Source organism: Nomascus leucogenys, chromosome 8 (assembly GCF_006542625.1).
Source record: "Nomascus leucogenys isolate Asia chromosome 8, Asia_NLE_v1, whole genome shotgun sequence".
NCBI classification, from domain to species: domain Eukaryota; kingdom Metazoa; phylum Chordata; class Mammalia; order Primates; family Hylobatidae; genus Nomascus; species Nomascus leucogenys.
Genome location: NC_044388.1, coordinates 112688541 through 112709504, shown reverse-complemented (window position 1 = coordinate 112709504; position 20964 = coordinate 112688541). Strand labels below are relative to the sequence as shown.

The 20964-nt window shown below is 55.0% G+C and overlaps 1 protein-coding gene across 6 annotated transcripts in view; it reads right to left on the bottom strand.

Moving 5' to 3' along the window:
* Positions 1–11658, bottom strand: part of TRAF2 (TNF receptor associated factor 2) — a 39323-nt gene extending 27665 nt beyond the window's left edge. For 2 of the 6 annotated variants that reach the window (XM_030818230.1, XM_030818234.1), the window contains exons 1-2: positions 7398–7708; positions 6969–7090 (exon numbers count right to left, since the gene is read on the bottom strand). In XM_030818230.1, coding sequence (XP_030674090.1) covers positions 6969–7021 — 53 coding nt within the window. In that variant the 5' untranslated portion in view covers positions 7022–7090; positions 7398–7708. Of the gene's footprint in view, positions 1–2922; positions 3031–6968; positions 7091–7397; positions 7709–8418; positions 8486–11565 lie in introns of those variants that run through there. The other 4 variants (XM_030818231.1, XM_030818232.1, XM_003279791.4 and 1 more) reach the window with 4 other exon arrangements.
* Between the last annotated feature and the right edge of the window lie 9306 nt (positions 11659–20964).

Genomic DNA, 20964 nt, shown 5'->3' with positions numbered 1-20964 from the left:
GAACAGTCCTCAAGAGAAAACCAAACCCATGGTGATAAGCAGCAGGTGATGGTGAGGGGCCAGGTCCCCACTGACCTGCGGTCAAGACTCAGAGAAGCAGAATCGCAGAGCTTCGGGGAGCCTTGGAGACCCTCTAGTCCCATCTCCCGCCACTAGTATGGAAACTCAGGCTCAGTGAGGGTGGGGACCACACGGCTGACGTCCACAGACCCAACCCACAGCTCCAAAGAGGCACAGACGCATGGGCTTCCTGCCACGCACACCCCCCTCCCCAGCTAGGGGAACAGGCTGCCTTCCTCTTAACACTAACAGTCAGAGGTTCTCAAGGCTCTAGGCCCTTCGGTCTCCCCCATGGTTCCTGCAATAAGCATGTTTTAGAGTGGCAAATGCCTTCTGAAATACATCTTACCAAACCCACTGGGCAGGAGACGCCTGCCTGCCGGCACTCAGGCCCTAAAGGCACTCAGGAGAGAGCCATGCCGCCAGACCAGCCCCCAGAGCAGGAATGTGGCACACCTGGGGCTGGCTAGTGCATTCCCTTTAGCTATCACGGGTTTCCCCTCACTTCAGACGACGCACATGGCCTTCAGAGCCCTCCATGTGCCAGCCCTGCCCTGGCACCTTGCTGTCCACTAGAACTCACTAAGCCCCACCAAGGCAGCCACAGACGGCCTCAGCACCCTGCACCATGCCCTCTCCTTCTGCCTCTCTAAGCACCAAGGCCACCACCGATGGCCTCAGCCACTCAGTGCCGTGCCCACTCTTCCTGCCTGAGCATCATCCAGCCAATCCCTGCATCCCACCCTTCCTTTTGGATTAACTGCAGCTCTTCCTCCCTCAGCATCCCGGGCAGAGACTCCACTGGGCTCTGCTCTCCTTACAGAGCATCCCCAGGTGGGTTTCTCTCTCCCCACCCATCATAGAGCCCCTATTGTGTGGGAATCTCAGAAAGGGGCCTGGTCAGGGTTGGGCTGATGCTGAGAACAGAGGAAGGGAACAATGAGGATGCCTAGACCAATTCACTGGGCAGAGTGAGCAGACAAGGAGAACAAGCAGTCACCCGGCACACCAAGCGTTTCCTCGAGGTCTGTCTCTCTCTTGACGGACTACAAATCTCACGCCTGTAATCCCAGCACTTTGGGAGGCCGAAGTGGGCGGATCACAAGGTCAGGAGTTCAGGACCATCCTGGCTAACACGGTGAAACCCCATCTCTATTAAAAATACAAAAAATGAGCCGGGCGTGGTGGCGGGCAGCCTGTAGTCCCAGCTACTCAGGAGGCTGAGGTTGCAGTGAGCCAAGATCGCACCACTGCACTCCAGCCTGGGCGACAGAGCAAGACTCCATCACACACACACACAAAAAAGTAGGGGAGACAGGCACTTGGTTCCCCCCAACCCTGTAAGCGGTTTGGGTAAAGCTTGAGTCCAAAAACTTCAAAGCTTCTGGCTGAAGTGAAGTTTGTTCACGCGTGCTGACCCCATCAAGTACAGGGAACTTCCATGTCACAGATGCCCAAGACAACAGACTCGAAACACAACCAGACAGCAACCATGGAGCTCCCCAAGGAGCAACAGGAAGCTGCGGATTAAAGAGGCAGACCCACGTGTCTCCACAGCCTCACACCCGGAACCAGGGCCGGGCATGAGGACCCGAAACCTACTGCTCCTTTCCAACAGCTTCCAGGGCCTTCTTGCGGTCCCCATGGGGGCCCGTGTCACCTGATGCTCGCCTGCCATGCTCCCCCTTCCAAAAGCAGCCTGAGGGCCAGGGCTAGCTCTAAGTATGCTCTGTCCCCAGTCCCGGCTCCTGAGAGCCCAGTGAGAGGTGGTGGGAATTGGGGTCATCTCTCTAGTAGGAAAGCAGTCTTGATTCAGGGAACTGGGGACACCTAGAGAGGGATTTCCAGTGGGGGTGGGGGGGCTCGCTCCTAGAAGGTGGACTCCAGGCAGAGCAACCTGGGAAAGAGGTGGAGGAAGGACAGGGGCATGGTGTCGGCTGAGATCCCCAGGAGGCAGCCCAGGGAGGCAGCGATTGACAAGCAGGCCCTGGCCTAAGGGTGGAGGGCGGCCTCCAGAGTCCTCTCCCAAGAGGGCAATCTGGGGTGGCATTTTATTTACTTAAGGAATGACTTCTCAGAACCATTCCTTTTTTTTTTCTTAAACAGAGTCTTGCGCTCTGTCACCTAGGCTGGAGTGCCGTGGAGCAATCTGTCACTGCAACCTCCACCTCCTGGGTTCAAGCAATTCTCATGCCTCAGCCTCCCAAGTAACTGGGACCACAGGTACACGCCACCACAGCTGGCTAACTTTTTGTATTTTTCAGATGGGGTTTCACCATGTTGGCCAGGATGGTCTTGAACTCCTCGCCTCATGTGATCCACCAACCTTGCCCTCCCAATGTGCTGGGATTCCAGGTAGAAGCCACCGTGACTGGCCCATTCCAACATTTAAATGACAAATGCATTTTCCCTTTTTTCTCCAGGAAGGACAGTAGATGCTGACTGCTCTGTGCCTGGACAACAGCCCCAAGATGGGGGCCTTGCTGTCCTACTTGAGCCGGACTGATGCCTCCAGGCAGGCTGTTAGGTCAGCTCAGCCACAGGTCCTAACACTGCACACCTGCTCTGCTGTCTTTCCAAGGCCCAAGTTGCCAAAAGAGTGTCCCAGAAGCCTTGGGTCACTTGCCTTCTCAAAGCAGCATGGACCCACCCACCAGGCAGAATGGCAGCAGGAAGGCTGCGGCCCCAGCAGTGAGGAAAACGAAGTGCCACTGTGTGCCCCTGACACAGCGGCGTGGGTCACCCGGTCCCAGGACTGCTCGCCTGAAAGGGGCTGAACCTCTCCCAGCAGGCCCAGGACCGGCAAGTCTTGGATGGACCCAAAAGGCCAGAACACTGCTGAGGCCCTTCGGTCCTCCTCACCTCTGCCCGGGTTGCTGTCCCAGAAGGAGGTCTTCCCAGCTCTCAGGACCGCTCCACCATTCACCAGGGACTCAGCCAAACCCAAGAGGCTTTCATTTTTCTTTAGAAACAGGGGTCTCACTATGTTGCCCTAGCTGGAGTACGCTGTCTATTCACAGGTGTGATCATTGCACACTACAGGTTGGAAGTCTTGGGCTCAAGCGATCCTCCCGCCAGTTTCTCCAGTGGCTGGGACTACAGGTGAGCGCACCTCCATGCCCAGCTATCCAGGATGCTTTCTGAGCCCATTCCTTGTCCAATCACAGGCCAATCCCACCGGCTCTGCCTCCATGCTGCCAGCACTAGCCCCTTCTCTGGCCCCGACCCTGCCCTCTGCTCCTCCTTCATAGCCACAATAGGGCACCCCTCACTGAGGGCCCCCCAGGAACATCCTGGGCTCTCAGAAGGAAACCCAGCCGCTGGGTTTAGCCCCATCTGGCCTTGTCCCCCACCATCCTCATGATGCCCCCAATCCCCCTGCTCTCCTCTGTTCCCTTAACACCTTTGCCCTGCTTGGAAGAACCCCGGTGCTGTCCCTATGGGTCTGCACACCTGCCCCTTGGCAACCCTGAGGTGGGCCTAAGAAGCCTGCGCCCAGGATAAGTCCCAGCAGCCTTCCGAGACTTGCCTCCAACTCCCATGTAATGTCCCCAGATCTCAAAAAGTGGAAGGAAAGTTTACCTGTAAACCCCTGAAAAAGGGCCACTACCAGCCGGGCGCGGTGGCTCACACCTGTAATCCTAGCACTTTGGGAGGCCGAAGCAGGTGGATCACGAGGTCAAGAGATCGAGACCATCCTGGCCAACATGGTGAAACCCCGTCTCTACTAAAAATACAAAAATTAGCCGGGCATCGTGGTGTGTGCCTGTAATCCCAGCTACTGTGGAGGCTGAAGCAGGAGAATTGCTTGAACCCAGGAAGCAGAGGTTGCAGTGAGCTGAGATCACACCGCTTCACTCCAGCCTGGGAGATGCAGCGAGACTCCATTTCAAAAAAAAAAAAAAGGCCGGGCGCGGTGGCTCACACCTGTAATCCCAGCACTTTGGGAGGCCAAGGCAGGAGGATCATGAGGTCAGGAGTTTGAGACCAGCCCGACCAACATGGTGAAACTCCATCTCCACTAAAAATACAAAAATTAGCCAGGCATGGTGGCACACGCCTATAATCCCAGCTACTCAGGAGGCTGAGGTAGGAGAACCGCTTGAACCCAGGAAGGAGAGGTTGCAGTGAGCCGATATTGCACCACTGTACTCCAGCCTGGGCATTGCAGCGAGACTCCATCTCAAAAAAAGAAAAAGTGAAGAAGAAAAAGGGTCACTACCACACAGACCCAGAATAGGAGGTGCTTTTTAAGTCAGAAAAACTTAGGCCCCAAGACAACCACCCTCAGCTCCTTCTGCAAACATTCCCCAAAGTTTCCTTGACCTGGCTCACGAACGGAAGCACATTCCAAGTGTCTTCCCCAGATGGCGCGCCAACCCTGCAGACCCATGGGGCCGGCCCCTCCGATCCTCTACAGGAGAGACACGTGGACTGCCAAAACTGACGCCGTGTACAGGACTGGGGAACGCAGAGGGCAGCGACTTCATCCCTGACCTGCGCTCACTGGCCTGAATAGGGCTGACTCTTGAGAAACTGTGACGAGACTGTCAGTCACCTCTCTGCCCCCCAAAGCCAGCAGTGGTGTGCTTTCAATCCCAGCTTCTGAATCTGTAATTTAGTGAGACCTTGCATTCGTGTGGCACTTCAGAGTTCAGAAAACAGGCTTATAACCTAAACTTACTCCTCCAACCACCCAACAGAAAGGACGCTGGGGCTCTGCCTGCCCAGTGCTCAGGGTCCCTCAGTGGGGAGGCCACACCTGTTTCTCCCTCTTTCTTGAAGGTGGGTGCACCTGCTCCTGGGGGCAGCAGAGCTATGTGGATTTCTGGAGCTCATAGATGCACACCAGCCGTGGCAAACTGAGATGGGAGCCTGCTCACCAGGATTGCACCCTCAGTGCACATTTATCATGACATGTGGAGACGTGCTACATACACGTACATCACTAAAAGGTTCACGGAACTACACTTATTCTTCATGAGAGGCATTCTGAGTGTTCTATTTTCTTTCTTGTGTTCTGGTCAGAAGCTATTACATTGATTTCATGAGCCACTAATTTATTTATTTGAGACAGAGTCTCGCTCTGTCGCTCAGGCCGGAGTGCAATGGCGTGATCTAAGGTGCAACCTCCGCCTCCCAGGTTCAAGCGATTCTCCTGCCTCAGCCTCCCGAGTAGCTGGGACTACAGATGCCTGTCACCACGGCTGGCTAATTTTTGCATTTTTAGTAGAGACAGGGTTTCACCATGTTGGCCAGGCTGGTCTCGAACTCCTGACCTCAGATAATCCGTCCACCTCAACATCCCAAAGTGCTGAGATTATAGGCATGAGCCACTGCGCCTGGCTGAGCCACTAATGGTTTAAAAAGGTTTAATGGTTTTAGAACAAAGTGGCTTCTAACCCACTTTGGACAAAGAAATTTTCTATTTTTAAATATCATTGGTTTTTAAGCCACATTCTTATTTATTTATTTATTTATTTATTTATTTTTGAGACGGAGTCTCGCTCTGTCGCCTAGGCTGGAGTGCAGTGGCGCGATCTTGGCTCACTGCAACCTCCGCCTCCCAGGTTCACGCCATTCTCTTGCCTCAGCCTCCGGAGTAGCTGGGACTACAGGCACCGGCTGCCACCTCTGGCTAATTTTTTGTATTTTTTAGTAGAGATGGGGTTTCAGCGTGTTAGCCAGGATGATCTTGATCTCCTGACCTCATGATCTGCCCGCCTCGGCCTCCCAAAGTGCTGGGATTACAGGTGTGAGCCACCACGCCCGGCCTTAAACCACATTCTTTAGGACAAAATCCTATTTTATACTTGTTATAAAATGTTAAATAGGATATAAAATGTGAAGAACCCTATGAGTGCAGTCATGCCAGTGTATGAATGGGGCAAGAAGTTAAAATAAAGGATCGTTTTGCTAGGGTTAGACAGATTCAGAATGGGCCGGGCATGGTGGCTCATGCCTGTAATCCCAGCACTTTGGGAGGCTGAGGCGGGTGTATCACCTGAGGTCAAGAGTTCAAGACCAGCCTGACCAACATGGAGAAACCCGTCTCTACTAAATATACAAAATTAGCTGGACACAGTGGCACGTGCCTGTAATCCCAGCTACTTGGGAGGCTGAGGCAGGAGAATCGTTTGAACTTGGGAGGCGGAGGTTGCGGTGAGCCAAGATTGCACCACTGCTCTCCAGCTTGGGCAAAAAGAGCGAAACTTCATCTCAAAAAAAAAAAAAAAGATTCAGGGTGAGCCTTCTTTTTTCCCAATGTCACTGAAGAGTGTCCTGGTGCATCTTTCAGACAAGGCTTTATTCTTTTCATATCGACATTCCTCCTAAATGCGCTCTTGAAGGTGGAGAGACAGAGGTGTGCCCTCCCTGCCCTAGGCATGCCTGTCAGACATAAAAGAACCACAAAAATGGGCCGGGCATGGTGGCTCACACCTGTAATCCCAGCACTTTGACCAGCCTGGGGAACATGATGAAACCCGGTCTCTACCAAAAACACAAAAAATTGGCTGGGCGCAGTGGCTCACACTTGTAATCCCAGCACTTTAGGAGTGCCGAGGTGGGTGGATCACCTGAGGTCAGGAGTTCAGGACCAGGCTGGCCAACATGGTGAGACCCCGTCTCCACTAAAAATACAAAAAATTAGCCAGGCGTGGTGGTGCAAGCCTGTAAGCCCAGCTACTCCAGAGGCTGAGGCAGAAGAATAGCTTGAACCTGAGAGGCGGAGGTTGCAGTGAGCTGAGATCGTGCCACTGCACTCCAGCCTGAGCAAGAGTGACCCTCTGTCTCAAAAACAAAACACACAAAAACAAAACAAATCTAAAAAATACAAAAAATGAGCCAGGTGTGATGGCATGCATCTGTGGTCCCAGCTACTCAGGAGGCTAAGGTGGGAGGATCACCTGAGTCCGGGAGGAGCAGGCTGCAGTAAGCCGAGATTCACAACAAAGAGCATGGCCTCCACCACTGGCAGATGCTCCTCACAGACACGGCCTCACGTGGCCATCGTGACGCCCTGACACAGCTGGAAGGTCGGGGATCATTATTCCTGTTTCCAAATGAAAACACAACCCCAGACGGCCAGGACATGACAGGCAGCCCGGTCGAGGGACCCTGAGGTCCCACTGATGCCCACACTACACTCTGGGGTTCTTTGTGCTTAGAGATTCCTTAAACATTTTATTTGAATCTCATTCATAAATATATTTTAAGAACAAATGAAAACCACCATGAAGGCTCAAAAGTGCTACACCAAGACTTTAGCACACTTCTGACAGTGCCCCAATTTGCTCACACGTTGGAATCCAACTTCCACTGTGCCTAGCACTTACCAGAACTTCCTCCGGCTTAGACTTGGGAGATCTCAGTGGCCTACACAGGAGGCAGGAGGGACTGAGCTGAACACCATGGTCACCTGAACCAGACACACAGACTGAGACCTGGTGCATGGCCGGACGGCATGGGCTGCTCTTGCTTTCTGTACATATCATCAGAGATGTGAGGGGTCAGCTAGGAGCGATTCAATCTGGAAACGAACAATGTGCTGCTGGTTTTTTCAGGCTTCCAGATCAGTTTTACTTTAAAACTCCCAATTCTATCAGGTAAGTCGGCTAAAACCAAAAGTGCCACCCCCGTGGTGACCGACTGAACGAGCGTGCGTGGGGGGGGACTCTCACACAGTGACCGACTGAACGAGCGTGGAGGGGGTCCACTGGAGACGAGCGTGCAGGGGGGACTCTCACACACATGGTGACCCACTGAACGAGCGTGCGGGGGGGGACTCTCACACGAGGGGTGACCGACTGAACAAGTGTGCGGGGGGGACTCTCACACACGTGGTGACCGACTGAATAAGTGTGCGGGGGGGACTCTCACACGAGGGGTGACCGACTGAACGAGCGTGCAGGGGGACTCTCACATGAGGGGTGACCGACTGAACGAGCGTGCAGGGGGGACTCTCACACGAGGGGTGACCGACTGAACGAGCGTGCGGGGGGACTCTCACACACGCGGTGACCGACTGAACGAGCGTGCGGGGGGGACTCTCACACAAGGGGTGACCGACTGAACGAGCGTGCGGGGGGAACTCTCACACGAGGGGTGACCGACTGAACGAGCGTGCGGGGGGGACTCTCACACGAGGGGTGACCCACTGAACGAGCGTGCGGGGGGGACTCTCATACGAGGGGTGACTGACTGAATGAGTGTGCGGGGAGGACTCTCATACGAGGGGTGACCGACTGAACGAGCGTGCAGGGAGGACTCTCACACATGCGGTGACCAACTGAATAAGTGTCCGGGGTGGGGGGAACTCTCACACATGCGGTGACCAACTGACACAGTGGCTTGCACCTGTAATCCCAGCTACTTGGGAGGCTGAGGTTGGAGGATCACTTGAGGCCAGGAGTTCGAGACCAGCCTGGGAAACATAACAAGACCTCAGGTATAAAAATGAAATAACAAAAAAGTTAAAATGGTAAAGAAATGTCAAGAACAGGTTTTAAGGCCGGGCGTGGTGGCTCATACCTGTAATCCCAGCACTTTCGGAGTGCCAAGGCGGGTGGATCACCTGAGGTCAGGAGTTTGAGACCAGCCTGACCAAAGTGGAGAAACCCTGTCTCTACTAAAAACACAAAAATTAGCCGGGCATGGTGGTGGGTGCCTGTAATCCCACCTACTCTGGAGTCTGAGGCAGGAGAATCGCTTGAACCTGGGAGGCAGAGGTTGCAGCGAGCCGAGATTGCACCATTGCACTCCAGCCTGGGCAACAAGAGCGAAACTCTGTCTCAAAAAAGAAAAAAAAAAGGCTGGGCGTGGTGGCTCACACCGGGCGACAGAGAGAGACTCCGTCCCAAAAAAAAAAAAAAAAACAAACAAACGAAAAAAGAAAAAGAAAGTTTTCATGTAAAAAAGCCCCTCCACGGTGGCTCACACCTGTAATCCCAGCACTCTTGGGAGGCCGAGGTGGGCGGATCACGAGATCAGGAGATCGAGACCATCCTGGCTAACACGGTGAAACCCCATCTCCATTAAAAATACAAAAAATTAGCTGGGCGTGGTGGCGGGCGCCTGCAGTCCCAGCTACTCGGGAGGCTGAGGCAGGAGAATAGTGTGAATCCAGGAGGCAGAGGTTGCAGTGAGCCGAGATTGTGCCACTGCACTCCAGCCGGCTGAGAGCAAGACTCCCCTCCACAGGACAGTGGGGGGCATCTGGCACCCTTGTTGCTGGTAGGGCTGAGCTGTATGTTCCCTTCACAACGGGACACCCCCACAAGAAATCAGAGGCCTTCACTTAGCTGGAGTCATCAGGCAGCTGAGACCTGACATCCTGACTCTGGTGTGTGAACATGGTTTGGTGGCATGGGTGACTCTCAAAACGACAAGCTGTATTGTTACACAAGTCAAACACTGCCCAAACCATGACATCAAATCAGATATGGGTGCAACCTGGCCACTGCAGGGGTCACCTAGTCGCCGCAAACGCTTGGGTTCAACCTAGGCCTCCAAGCCCTTCTCACAAGCAGACTCCAAGATGCCCCAAATGCTGGAGATTTAAACTTCCTCAATTCATGTCTCCACCAACAGCGCACAACTGCTTCATACAATACTGGACTCCACCTAAGAGTTCACTGGGTGGCACCCGATTCTTTTTGAGACGGAGTCCTGCTCTGTCGCCGAGGCTGGAGTGCAGTGGCGCGATCTCGGCTCACTGCAAGCTCTGCCTCCCAGGTTCACGCCATTCTCCTGCCTCAGCCTCCCGAGTAGCTGGGACTACAGGCGTCGGTGGCACCCGATTCTAACCCACTTCTATAAAAGCCCATCTGAGTAATATTCAGGAACACTGATCTGCATGCAGCCATGAATATGAGACCCTCCAAATACTAGAAGTTAACTTTAAAATTGTAATTTCATGGCCGGGCGCGGTGGCTCATGCCTGTAATCCTGGCACTTTGGGAGGCCGAGGTGGGTGGATTACGTGAGGTCAAGAGTTTGAAACCAGCCTGGCCAACATGATGAAACCCCACCTCTACTAAAAATACAAAATTAGCCAGACGTGGTGGTGCATGCCTGTAACCCCAGCTGCTCGGGAGGCTGAGGCAGGAAAATCGCTTGAACCCAGGAGGTGGAGGCTGCAGTGAGCCGAGATCGAGCCACTGCACTCCAGCCTGGGCGACACGACCAAAACTATCTCAAAAAAAAAATAAATAAAATTATAATTTTATATGTAACCCCATCTTTTTCAGGCTCAAAAGAATACCAAAGAGAAGCTTGGTAACAACCTAAACTCCTAACAATTGTTTATACAAAAGTATCAGAAGCAAGCGTTGTAGGAGGGGAGCTCTTGAACCTTACAAGTGTCCACGCATTAATACATTTAGTTCCTCTTATTAAAAACTAGGGCTGTTAACGGGGAGGGAGATTGAGTTACAGGACAGTAATTCCGTCCCTTCAAGATCATGTGGCCACAGAGCAGGGTCCGTTCTCAGTCCTAGCTTCCCTTGACTTGACCCAGACAAGACTCCCTCCTCCTCTGACCCCCGTCTTCACTGGCTGCCAGACACCCTACCCCCTGTCTACCCTACACCGAGTGGGGGCTTGGTGCTCTTCTGCACTGACCCTCAGCCCTCAGGGCCTCAAAATGACAACTCCAAAATACCCAGCTCTGGCCCTGACCGTTCCCCTGACCCCAGACTGCACATCTGGCCGCCTCCCGAGAGGCCATGGGCGCTGTGACTCCTTCATCTTGGCCTAGGAGGCACCAGCCTTCTGCAGACATTCCAACTCTTCTTTTTCTCGGCTCTACCTTCCACAAACACCCCCTGCTACTGCCAGGCCCAGGCCCCGGCCCCGTCCGCCGCAGCCCATCGCGGCACTGGCTCCTTGCTGCCCCCGACCCTCCCAGCAGCCAGAGGGACTTTTCGCCCAGGCTCATCCTGGGTCTCCCCAGCCACTCCGCAGGAAGGCAGCAGAGTCGGCTCCGCCCCCAGCCTCACTAGTCTTCCCCGACCCCTGGCTGGGGGGCGCTGGCAGCCTCAGGGGTCGGAGGCGCCCCTGACCCGCCCGGGCACGCAGCCGGGTGAGGGTGCGGGGCTTCAGGGACACAAGGGGCCCACAGCTGAGCGTGGAGGGGCGACAGGACGCCGGGGAGCGGCGGACCCGGGGCGGGGCGGGGCCGGGTGGGCGGCCCACGGGCCTCAGGCGGTACTGGGAGCCGCGACCCCGCGCGAGACCCCAGACCGTGCCCCGGCGCTGCTCCGAGCACGGCCGCGCGCGTTCCCGAACTTTCCCGCGCCAGCCACGCTGGGACTTGGTTTCCGGCCCAGCAGCTCAGAGAAATCCCCTCGGGCTGGCCCCGCCCCCGCCCCGCGGCCTCTCCCGCCCACGCTCCCGCTCCGGCCCAGAATCTCCGAGAGGTGCCCGCGCCTGAGCCCAACCCCGCACCGGACCCCTCGCCCGCGCCCGCGCCCGACCCCGCACCCGACCCCGCGCTCGCCTCACCCAACGGTCGCAGCGCGCCCGGAACTAAGGGCCCGCCCAGCCACCGCCCCCAACGCCGCCGCCGCCGCCGCTCCGCCGAGGGCGCCTGACGGACGGACACGGGAGCCAACCAGCGAGCCCTCAGGAAGCCGTAGCGAGCGCCATTGGCCAGATACGCCCCGCTCCGAGCGCGCCTGACAGACTGACGCGGGAGCCAACCAGCGAGCCCGCAGGAGCCGCAGCGGGCGCCGATTGGTCGGCGCTGAGACGGTGTGGGTACCTAAGTCGCCCTCCGCTTTTTCCTCAAAGAGCGCGCCAGGGCGCTGGTGCGGAGAGCTGGTGCGGCGCAGCGCTGTGGGGTCCGCGCCAATTGGGTCCCTTCCCCAGGTGCGGCGAGACAGCGAGGCCCTTGCTTCCCCTCCCGTGGCCCCGGTGCGGAGACCCCTGCCGCACACCCGAGAGGTGAGCCGGGAGCCCAGGCCGGGCGACACCCGTTCCCACGAGGCGCGCGTGGCGCGCGGGACGTGGGGCCCTGGCGGGGCGGCCGCACCTGCCCGACACCTGCGGGTCCCTCCGCCTCCCCTGGTGCCGGGCGCAGAGCGGGGCCTCAATTTGGGTTACGTTTATGAGAAACAGGACTAAAAGAATACTGCACACTTAAGTAAGGTATTAAGGCTATGGGGTCTCCTCTTGGGGTGAGGTAATGCTCTGCAACCAGACAGTGGTGCCGGCCGCCCGACATGGCCAGTGTGCTAATCTACTGGGTTGTGCACTTTATTATTCTTATTTTTTTTGAGACGGAGGCTCACTCTGTCGCCCAGGCTGGAGTGCAGTGGCGCGATCTCGGCTCACTGCAACCTCCGCCTCCCGGGTTCAAGCGATTCTCCTGCCTCAGCCTCCCGAGTAGCTGGGATTACAGGCGCTCGCCACCACGCCGGGCTAATATTTGTATTTTTGGTAGAGATGAGGTTTCACCATGTTGGCCAGGCTGGTCTCGAACTCCCGACCTCAAGTGAAAACACAACCTATGGCCTCCAGACACTCAAACGAAAACAGTGGCCTTGATGGCCAAAATAGGGGCTGCCCTAGGAGTCCCGTGGGCTGCATGGGGGAGGCGGCACTGTCATCTGCCCAGGAGAACGGGAGCTGCAGCAGGTTCTCTCTGGCGGTGCACGGGCTAGCACGGGACACGACACCTCCTCTCCAGCCAGCGTTTGGTGAAATGGAGACCTTTCCCCCCCGCTTTGCAGAGAAGGAAACGTTCACGGCGGTAAGTCTCCTCCAAGCATTCAGACCCTGAGACCACGGGACTCCTCAAGGATGGAATACACTGCAAAACAGGGCAGGCTTTGAAGTTACAAAATTTACACAGGCCACGCTGTGTCCTCAGGCGCCAGTGCCACATTTCATATATGTTACTTGGTTTGCGGTTGGATTTCCCCTCCGCCCAAAACCCACATTCGTGGGACAGCAAGGCCTTGAGATGGAACTCAGGAAGCCATCGGATTCCATCAACGTCATCACCCCTGAGTTTGCTGCAAGCAGCCATGGAAACGTTCCAAGTCCGCACCTGCAGGCTCAGTAAGGTTGCATTCAAACCCAGTAACTGAGCTCTCACATGTAAGGAAGTGTCTCCTCCTGGCTGCACCTGGGAGGCTCAAAGCTGTCCTGAGTCTGCAGCAGCCAGCTCGGGATGAAAAAGGGTTCATGTGGCGGCGGTTCATGCCTATAATCCCAGCACGTTGGGAGACTGAGGCAGGAGGACCGCTTGAGCCCATGAGTTCGAAACCAGCATGGGCAGCATGGTGGAACCCCATCTCTACCAAAAAAAGGAAAAAAAATTAGCTGGGTGTGGTGCTGCACACCTGTAGTCCCAACTACTTGGAAGGCTGAGACAGGAAGATGACTGAAGCCCAGGAGGTGGAGGTTGCAGTGAGCTGTGGTTGCACCACTGCACTCCAGCCTGTGCGATAGACTGAGACCCTGTCTCTTTCTTTTTTTTTTTTTGAGACGGTGTCTTGCTCTGTCACCCAGGCTGGAGTGCAGTGGTGCGATCTCGGCTCACTGCGACCTCTGCCTCCCGGGTTCAAGCAATTCTCCTGCCTAAGCCTCTAGAGTAGCTGGGACTACAGGCGCACACCGCCACGCCCGGCTAATTTTTTTTGTATTTTAGTAGAGACAGGGTTTCACCTTGTTGCCCAGGCTGGTCTCGAACTCCTGAGCTCAGGCAATTGCCTGCCTCAGCCTCCCAAAGTGCTAGGATTACAGGCATGAGCCGCCGCGCCTGGCTGACCCTGTCTCTTTTAAAAAAAACAGCCAGGCACAGCGGCTCATGCCTGTAATCCCAGCACTTTGGGAGACCGAGGCGAGCAGATAACCTGAGGTCAGGAGTTTGAGACCAGCCTGGCCAACATGGTGATACCTCGTCTCTACTAAAAAAATACAAAAGGCCGGGCGCAGTGGCTCACCCCAGCACTTTGGGAGGCCAAGGTGGTCAGATCATGAGGTCAAGAGATTGAGACCATTCTGGGCAACATGTTGAAACCCCGTCTCTACTAAAAGTACAAAAATTAGCTGGGCATGGTGGTGCACACCTGTACTCCCAGCTACTCAGGAGGCTGAGGCAGGAGAATTGCTTGAACCCGGGAGGCGGAGGTTGCAGTGAGCTGAGATTGCGCCACTGCACTCCAGCCTGGCGACAGAGCGAGACTCCATCTCAAAAAAATAAATAAATAATACAAAAAAGTCCCGGCACAGTGGCTCATGTTTGTAATCCCAGCGCTTTGGGAGGCTGAGGTGGGTGGATCACCTGAGGTCAGGGGTTCAAGACCAGCCTGGCCAACATGGTGAAACCCCATCTCTAGGCCGGGCGCGGTGGCTCACGCTTGTAATCCCAGCACTTTGGGAGGCCGAGGCAGGTGGATCACGAGGTCAGGAGATCAAGACCACGGTGAAACCCCGTCTCTACTAAAAATACAAAAAAAAAGTTAGCCGGGCGTGGTGGCGGGCGCCTGTAGTCCCAGCTACTCGGAGAGGCTGAGGCAGGAGAATGGCGTGAACCCGAGAGGCAGAGCTTACAGTGAGCCGAGATTGTGCCACTGCACTCCAGCCTGGGCGACAGAGCGAGACTCCGTCTCAAAAAAAAAAAAAAAAAAAAAAAGAAAACCCCGTCTCTACTAAAAGTACAAAAATTAGCCGGGCATGGTGGTGGGTGCCTGTAATTCCAACTACTCGGGAGGCTGAGGCAGGAAAATCGCTTGAACCTGGGAGGCAGAGGTTGCAGTGAGCCGAGATTGTGCCATTGCACTCCAGCCTGGGCGACAGAGCGAGAGTCTATCTCAAAGAAAAAAGGGGTTCACCTGTTTTTTTGGGAGGGTTTCACCTGTTTTAGGACACTCTACTTCCTTCAGGGTAACAGGAAAGTCATTCTAACAGCTTTCAGACAGTGGCCTCCAACTTGGGGTGACACACCTCACTGGTCCTGGATGATGACAGTGTTGAAGGGCTGAGTCTGAGACCACCTCAGCCCCACCCCAAGTCCAGAAAAGGTTTCCCAAGCTTGGTAAATGTCCACAGCCCTCGATAGCAGGCAGTGACCAGGATGACTGCCCCGTGCCACCCAGTCTCAGAGGACTTGCCCCAGTGCTGCTCTCATGAAAATGCCTTTGTTTAATTTATACTGCTCTGTTTCCAGAAGATTGGCACACACACTGAAAAAAAAACAAAAAACTGGCTGGGCGTGGTGGCTCACGCCTGTAATCCCAGCACTTTGGGAGGCTGAGGTGGGCAGATCATCTGAGGTCAGGAGTTCAAGACCAGCCTGGCCAACGTGGTGAAACCCCGGCTCTACTAAAATACAAAAATTATCTGGACATAGTGGCACGCCTGTAATCCCAGCTACTCGGGAGGCTGAGGCAGGAGAATTGCTTGAACCTGGGAGGCGGAGGTTGCAGTGAGCCAGGATTATGCCACTGCACTCCATCCTGGGCGACAGAGCAAGACTCTGTCTAAAAATAAATAAATTAATTAATTAAAAAGAAAAATAAATAATAATAATAATAATATTGATTGTGATGACAGGCCCACAAGGCATAGCAAGTTGATACCAGCCTGACTGAGAGGCAGAGGCACATACTGATTGGGAAGCGGCCTCCCCACCCCGCCCACCAGCTTGGAAGCTGTGACACCTTGGCCTGAGGACTCGCCTTGTTTGCTGGCTGGAAAGGGGTGACTCACTCTGGCCATGGTGCAGCTCAGGGGATTCCCACATGGGCTCCTTCCTGCCGAAAAGAAAGCAAAAGTCAGCCGCCCAGGCCTCCAGCAGGGGCAGGGGGAGGGGATGTGCCCGGGCAGTCTCAGGAGAAGCCCCAGTGCCCTCCCACTGCCTGAGGATGGGGGTTGCAGGAGCAGGAAGGAGGGCAGCAGTTGGAACCTGGAGATGGACACATGTAGCTGCTGTTCTGGACTCCGTGTCCTGACTGGAGGGTGCCAGTGTCCCTAGAGGGGTGGCGCGACGAGGGTGCCAGTGTCCCTGGAGGGGCGGCGTGACCATGGACCAGAGCAGATGCTGCCGTGGATGCCAGCCACTCACTGACCTGGCCAGGGAGGACCCCACAGCTACCCACTGGGCCTGCAGAGCATGGGGGATGAGGGGCTGCCATGCCACTGGCATCTGCCCTGTGCCCAGCAGGGCTCTGTGGATGCATCTGAAATCCAGTGGCTGCATCTGCCCTCTGTGCCCAGCAGGGCTCTGTGCATGCCTGGCTTCCCTTGGGCGTGGTTGGCACCCTCAGTGGCTCACAGCTCCTGTCCTTTCACTCAGGTCTTGTGATGACAGAGCCCAGCTTGCAGATGGAGCCAGGAGGCAGAATGTCCGAGCTGGGCCCCCCACGGGACCGTGAACAACGGACACCCTTGTGTGCCTGGTGCTGTCCCCAGGGGAAGTGCCCACCTTAAATAGCCGCAGTCCACTTGCGCACACCAAGAGCTTGCCTCTTTTTTTCAGATGTTTGCATGTCAACCCTGTGCTGCAGCCTCCGAGGGAAGGTGGTTTCACTCTCACTCTGCAGTCATCTGACAGGAGTGTTTCCAGGAAGGCAGCTGCAGCTCCGAGCCAGAGTCCCCTGCACCAGCCCCAGCCCTGGCCTCACCCCCTCAGACCAGTGCACAGGGCACAGAGGCTCCCTCCTCATCAGCTCCCCAGGGGGCCTCCCCCAGGGCAACCCCTGATAAAAGGAGAAAGGCCTGGGGAGGGGTGGGACCTAGAGGCAGGTTTGCCTCGACGCCAGACGGTGGGGAAGCTCTTGTCCTCCAACTCAATGGCATAGAACCTTGGGGGGAATCTGAAGCCCGCCTGTCCAGGGCAGGCCCGGGGCTGGCTGCAGCCAGGAGACCCTTGAGCACGTGAGCTTGTGCTGTCACAGAGCAGTGTCGTGCCAGCAACCGTGGGAAAGAATGGATTTCTGTCAGCTTGTGTTTTCTGTGAACTTGGGAAGGACACACAAGAAAGTAATAAAAAGATTCACGCCTGTAATCCCAGCACTTTGGGAAGCCAAGGCTGGATCACTTGAGCTCAGGAGTTCAAGACCAGCCTGGGCAATGTAGTGAAACCTCCGACTCTACAAAAAATGCAAAAATTAGGCCGGGTGTGGTGGCTCACGCCTGTAATCTCAGCACTTTGGGAGGCCGAGGCAGGCGGATCACCTGAGGTTGGGAATTTGAGACCAACCTGACCAACATGGAGAAACCCCCGTCTCTACTAAAAATAGAAAAATTAGCCCGGCGTGATGGTGCACACCTGTAATCCCAGCTACTTGGGAGGCTGAGGCAGGAGAATCACTTGACCGCGGGAGGCAGAGGTTGTGGCTAAGATTGCACCATTGCACTCCAGCCTGGGCAATAAGAGCCAAACTCTTGTCTCAAAAGAAAAAAAAAATAGCTGGGCGTGATGGTGCATGCCTGTAGCCCCAACTACCTGGGTGGCTGAGGTGGGAGAATTGCTTGAGCCTAGGAGGTTGAGGCTGGAGTGAGCCATGACTCTGCCCCCACCTCCTGAGCACCGGCCAGGACCAGGCACCACGGTTGCACTTCACACCCACAAACTCTAGAGAGCTGTGCTCACACTTGGTCCCAGCAAATGTGACCATCTAGCCAAGGCCACCCAACCCTTCACCCAGGATGCTCCAGGTGGCTGGAAGTTCCCCGCCCACCCTGCCACAGCCACGTTCTCCCAGCCCTACTGCCACCTCCCCAGTGGGGCCTCCCACTTTTTTAGCTCTCGCCTCTTGGTCCCGGGACCAGGGCAACTGGGACCATCTGCAACCTCTGCCCCTGGGCTGCCATGTTTCCACCATCCTTCCCTGCTTCCCTGCCCACCTCTCCACCTGGCACGTCCCTACGCTGTGCTCACCTGCCCGGGCCCTGCGCTTAGGTCCTTCTAGGTTCCCTCCAACTACCCCCATTCTGCAGCTAGCTGGGCCTGAGGGAAGTTGCTCCCCAGGGTGGGGCGTCACTGCTGGCGGAGAAATCTGGGGATGACCTGGGCCACTGGTTCACCCTCCTGAACCACATCTGCACAACATGCCAGTTAAAAAAAAAAAAAGCTGGTGCCATCCCAGCAATTTGGGAGGCCAAGGCGGGCGGATCATGAGGTCAGGAGTTCGAGACCAGCCTGACCAACATGGTGAAATCCTGTCTCTACTAAAAATACAAAATTTAGCCGGGCGTGGTGACATGCAACTGTCATCCCAGCTACTCAGCTGAGGTAGGAGGATCACTTGAGCCCAGGAGTCTGAGACCAGCCTGGGCAACAGGGCAAAACCCCATCTCTACAAACAATATAAAAATTAGCCCAGAGTGGTGGTATGCGCCTGTAGCCCAAGCTGCTGGGGTGGCTGAGGTGAGAGGATCACCTAAGCCTGGGGAGGTCGAGGCTGCAGTGAGCTCTGGTTGCAGTGTGTGCACCACTGCACTCCAGCCTGGGCAACAGAGCAAGACCCTGTCTCAAAAATAGTTTGCAGTAGAGATGGAGTCTTACTGTGTTGCCCAGGCTGGTCTTGAACTCCTGAGCTCAAGCAGTCCTCCTGCCTTGGCCTCCCAAAGTCCTGGGTTACAGGTGTGAGCCACTGCCTGGCCAACCTATTGGGGTTTTTTTGTTGTTTTTTTGTTTGTTTGAGACGGAGTTTTGTTCTTTTTGCCCAGGCTAGAGTGCAATGGTGAGATCTCAGCTCACTGCAACCTCCGCCTTCTGGGTTCAAGCGATTCTCCTGTCTCAACCTCCCAAGTAGCTGGGATTACAGGCGCCTGCCACCACACCCAGTGATTTTGTATTTTTAGTAGAGATGGGGTTTCACCATGTTGGTCAGGCTGGTCTCGAACTCCTGACCTCAGGTGATCCACCTGCCTCAGCCTCCCAAAGTGCCGGGATTATAGGTGTGAGCCAAACCTATTTTTTTTTTGTATTAATTAATGATAACATTATAGTCCAGTTTCTGGCTTTGAGGTTTTTTGTGTGTTTTGTTTTTTTTTTTGAGACGGAGTCTCGCTCTGTCGCCCAGGTTGGAGTGCAGTGGTGCGATCTAGGCTCACTGCAAGCTCTGCCTCCCGGGTTCACGCAATTTTCCTGCCTCAGCCTCCTGAGTAGCTGGGACTACAGTGGCCTGCTACCATGCCCGGCTAATTTTTTTTTTTTTTTTTTTTGTATATTTTAGTAGAGACGGGGTTTTACCGTGTTGGCCAGGATGATCTCGATCTCCTGACCTCGCGATCCGCCCGCCTCGGCCTCTCAAAGTGCTGGGATTACAGACGCGAGCCACCGCACACGGCATGGCTTTGAGTTTTAACAATCTGCAAGTTTGACAACTTTGTCAAAATTGATCTTTTTCTTGTTGTCATGATACTCCAGCTATGTTTATCCACCTATTTTTCCTCATGGTCAATCAGAAAACACTTTTTATTCACTTGAATTTTGAAAATTGTCTTTCACTTAATGCCATAGATAACACAAAGTTAGGAAGAACCTTGACCACAGGACATAATGTTTGGTTTATATAACTTCCACTTCACAGGACATTCTAGACATTGTGGTTCTGTGTGTGTCTTTGTTTTTTTTTAAGGTGATCCTAGTGACATTCAGATCTCTCTGCAGTCAAAATAATTGTAAATTCAAATGAAAACTCCCAAGTGGCCCCACACGGTGATGATTATACAACTAATGTTCTGTTTTGCTGTCAAAGACAGGAGCCAGGCCGGGCACGTTGGCTCACACCTATTATCCCAGCACTTTGGGAGGCCAAGGCGTGTGGATCACCTGCAGTCAGGAGTTCAAGACCAGCCTGGCCAACGTGGTGAAACCCCATCTCTGCTAAAAATACAAAAATTACCCAGGTGTGTTGGCGGGCACCTGTAATCCCAGCTACGTGGGAGGCTGAGGCAGGAGAATTGCTTGAACCCAGGAGGCGGGGGTTGCAGTGAGCCGAGATCGTACCATTGCACTCCAGCCTGGGTAACAGAGGGAGCTACTGGGAAAGCAGAGGCACAAGAATCACTTGAACCCAGGAGGCGGAGGAGGTTGCAGTGAGCTGAGATGGCACCACTGCACTCCAGCCTGGGAGACAGAGCGAGACTCCACCTTGAAAAAAAAAAAAGAGGGTAAGTTGTGCCGACAGTAGACAGAGAGGCCTTGGGAGCTGCTGCACAGCAGGGCTGCCTACCGGGGCTTAAGCCTCCAGAACTGTCTGGGACCCCCAGAACTTCCCCCCATCAGCCAGCACAGCCAGGCAACTTTCCCATCTTCACTCCCACAGCAGGCAGGAGACAGTGGATCTGGGGGCTTTCCAGCCTCAGGGACACCAGGCTCAGCTCCTCTCCCTGTGGCTCGCTGGAGGCTGGCAGCCAGGCTGGCAGTTGGGAGGCCACTTCCCCATGGGTAGGACCATGTTGCTCTCTGGAACCCCAGCAGAAATGGCTCTGTCCCACCCCATCATCCTGCAGTGGAATTAATATTGGAAAGTCCCGCCGGGCACAGAAGGCTGCTCTGCATGTGGGCTGACCTCAGCAAGGATTGCCAGACACAGGGAAAAAACAGAGCCCTGAACCAAACAAAAGAGCAGGGAGGGAGGGTACAGGCACCAGAGGAGAATGTGAGAAGAACCAAGTTAGTAATCTTAGAAGAAAAAAGAGAAGAATTTGTGAAATAGAATGCTATAAAATTCAATGCTATAAAAAGAACTTAAGAGAATATAAGAGGAGTCAGATGTGGTGGTGCATGCCTATAATCCCAGCTACCTGGGAGGCTGAGGCAGGAGGATCACTGGAGCCCAGAAGGTGGAGGCTGCAGTGAGCCAAGATCGCACCACTGCATACCAATTGGGCAACAGAGCCAGATCCTGTATTTAAAAAAAAAAAGAGAAAAGAGAGGGA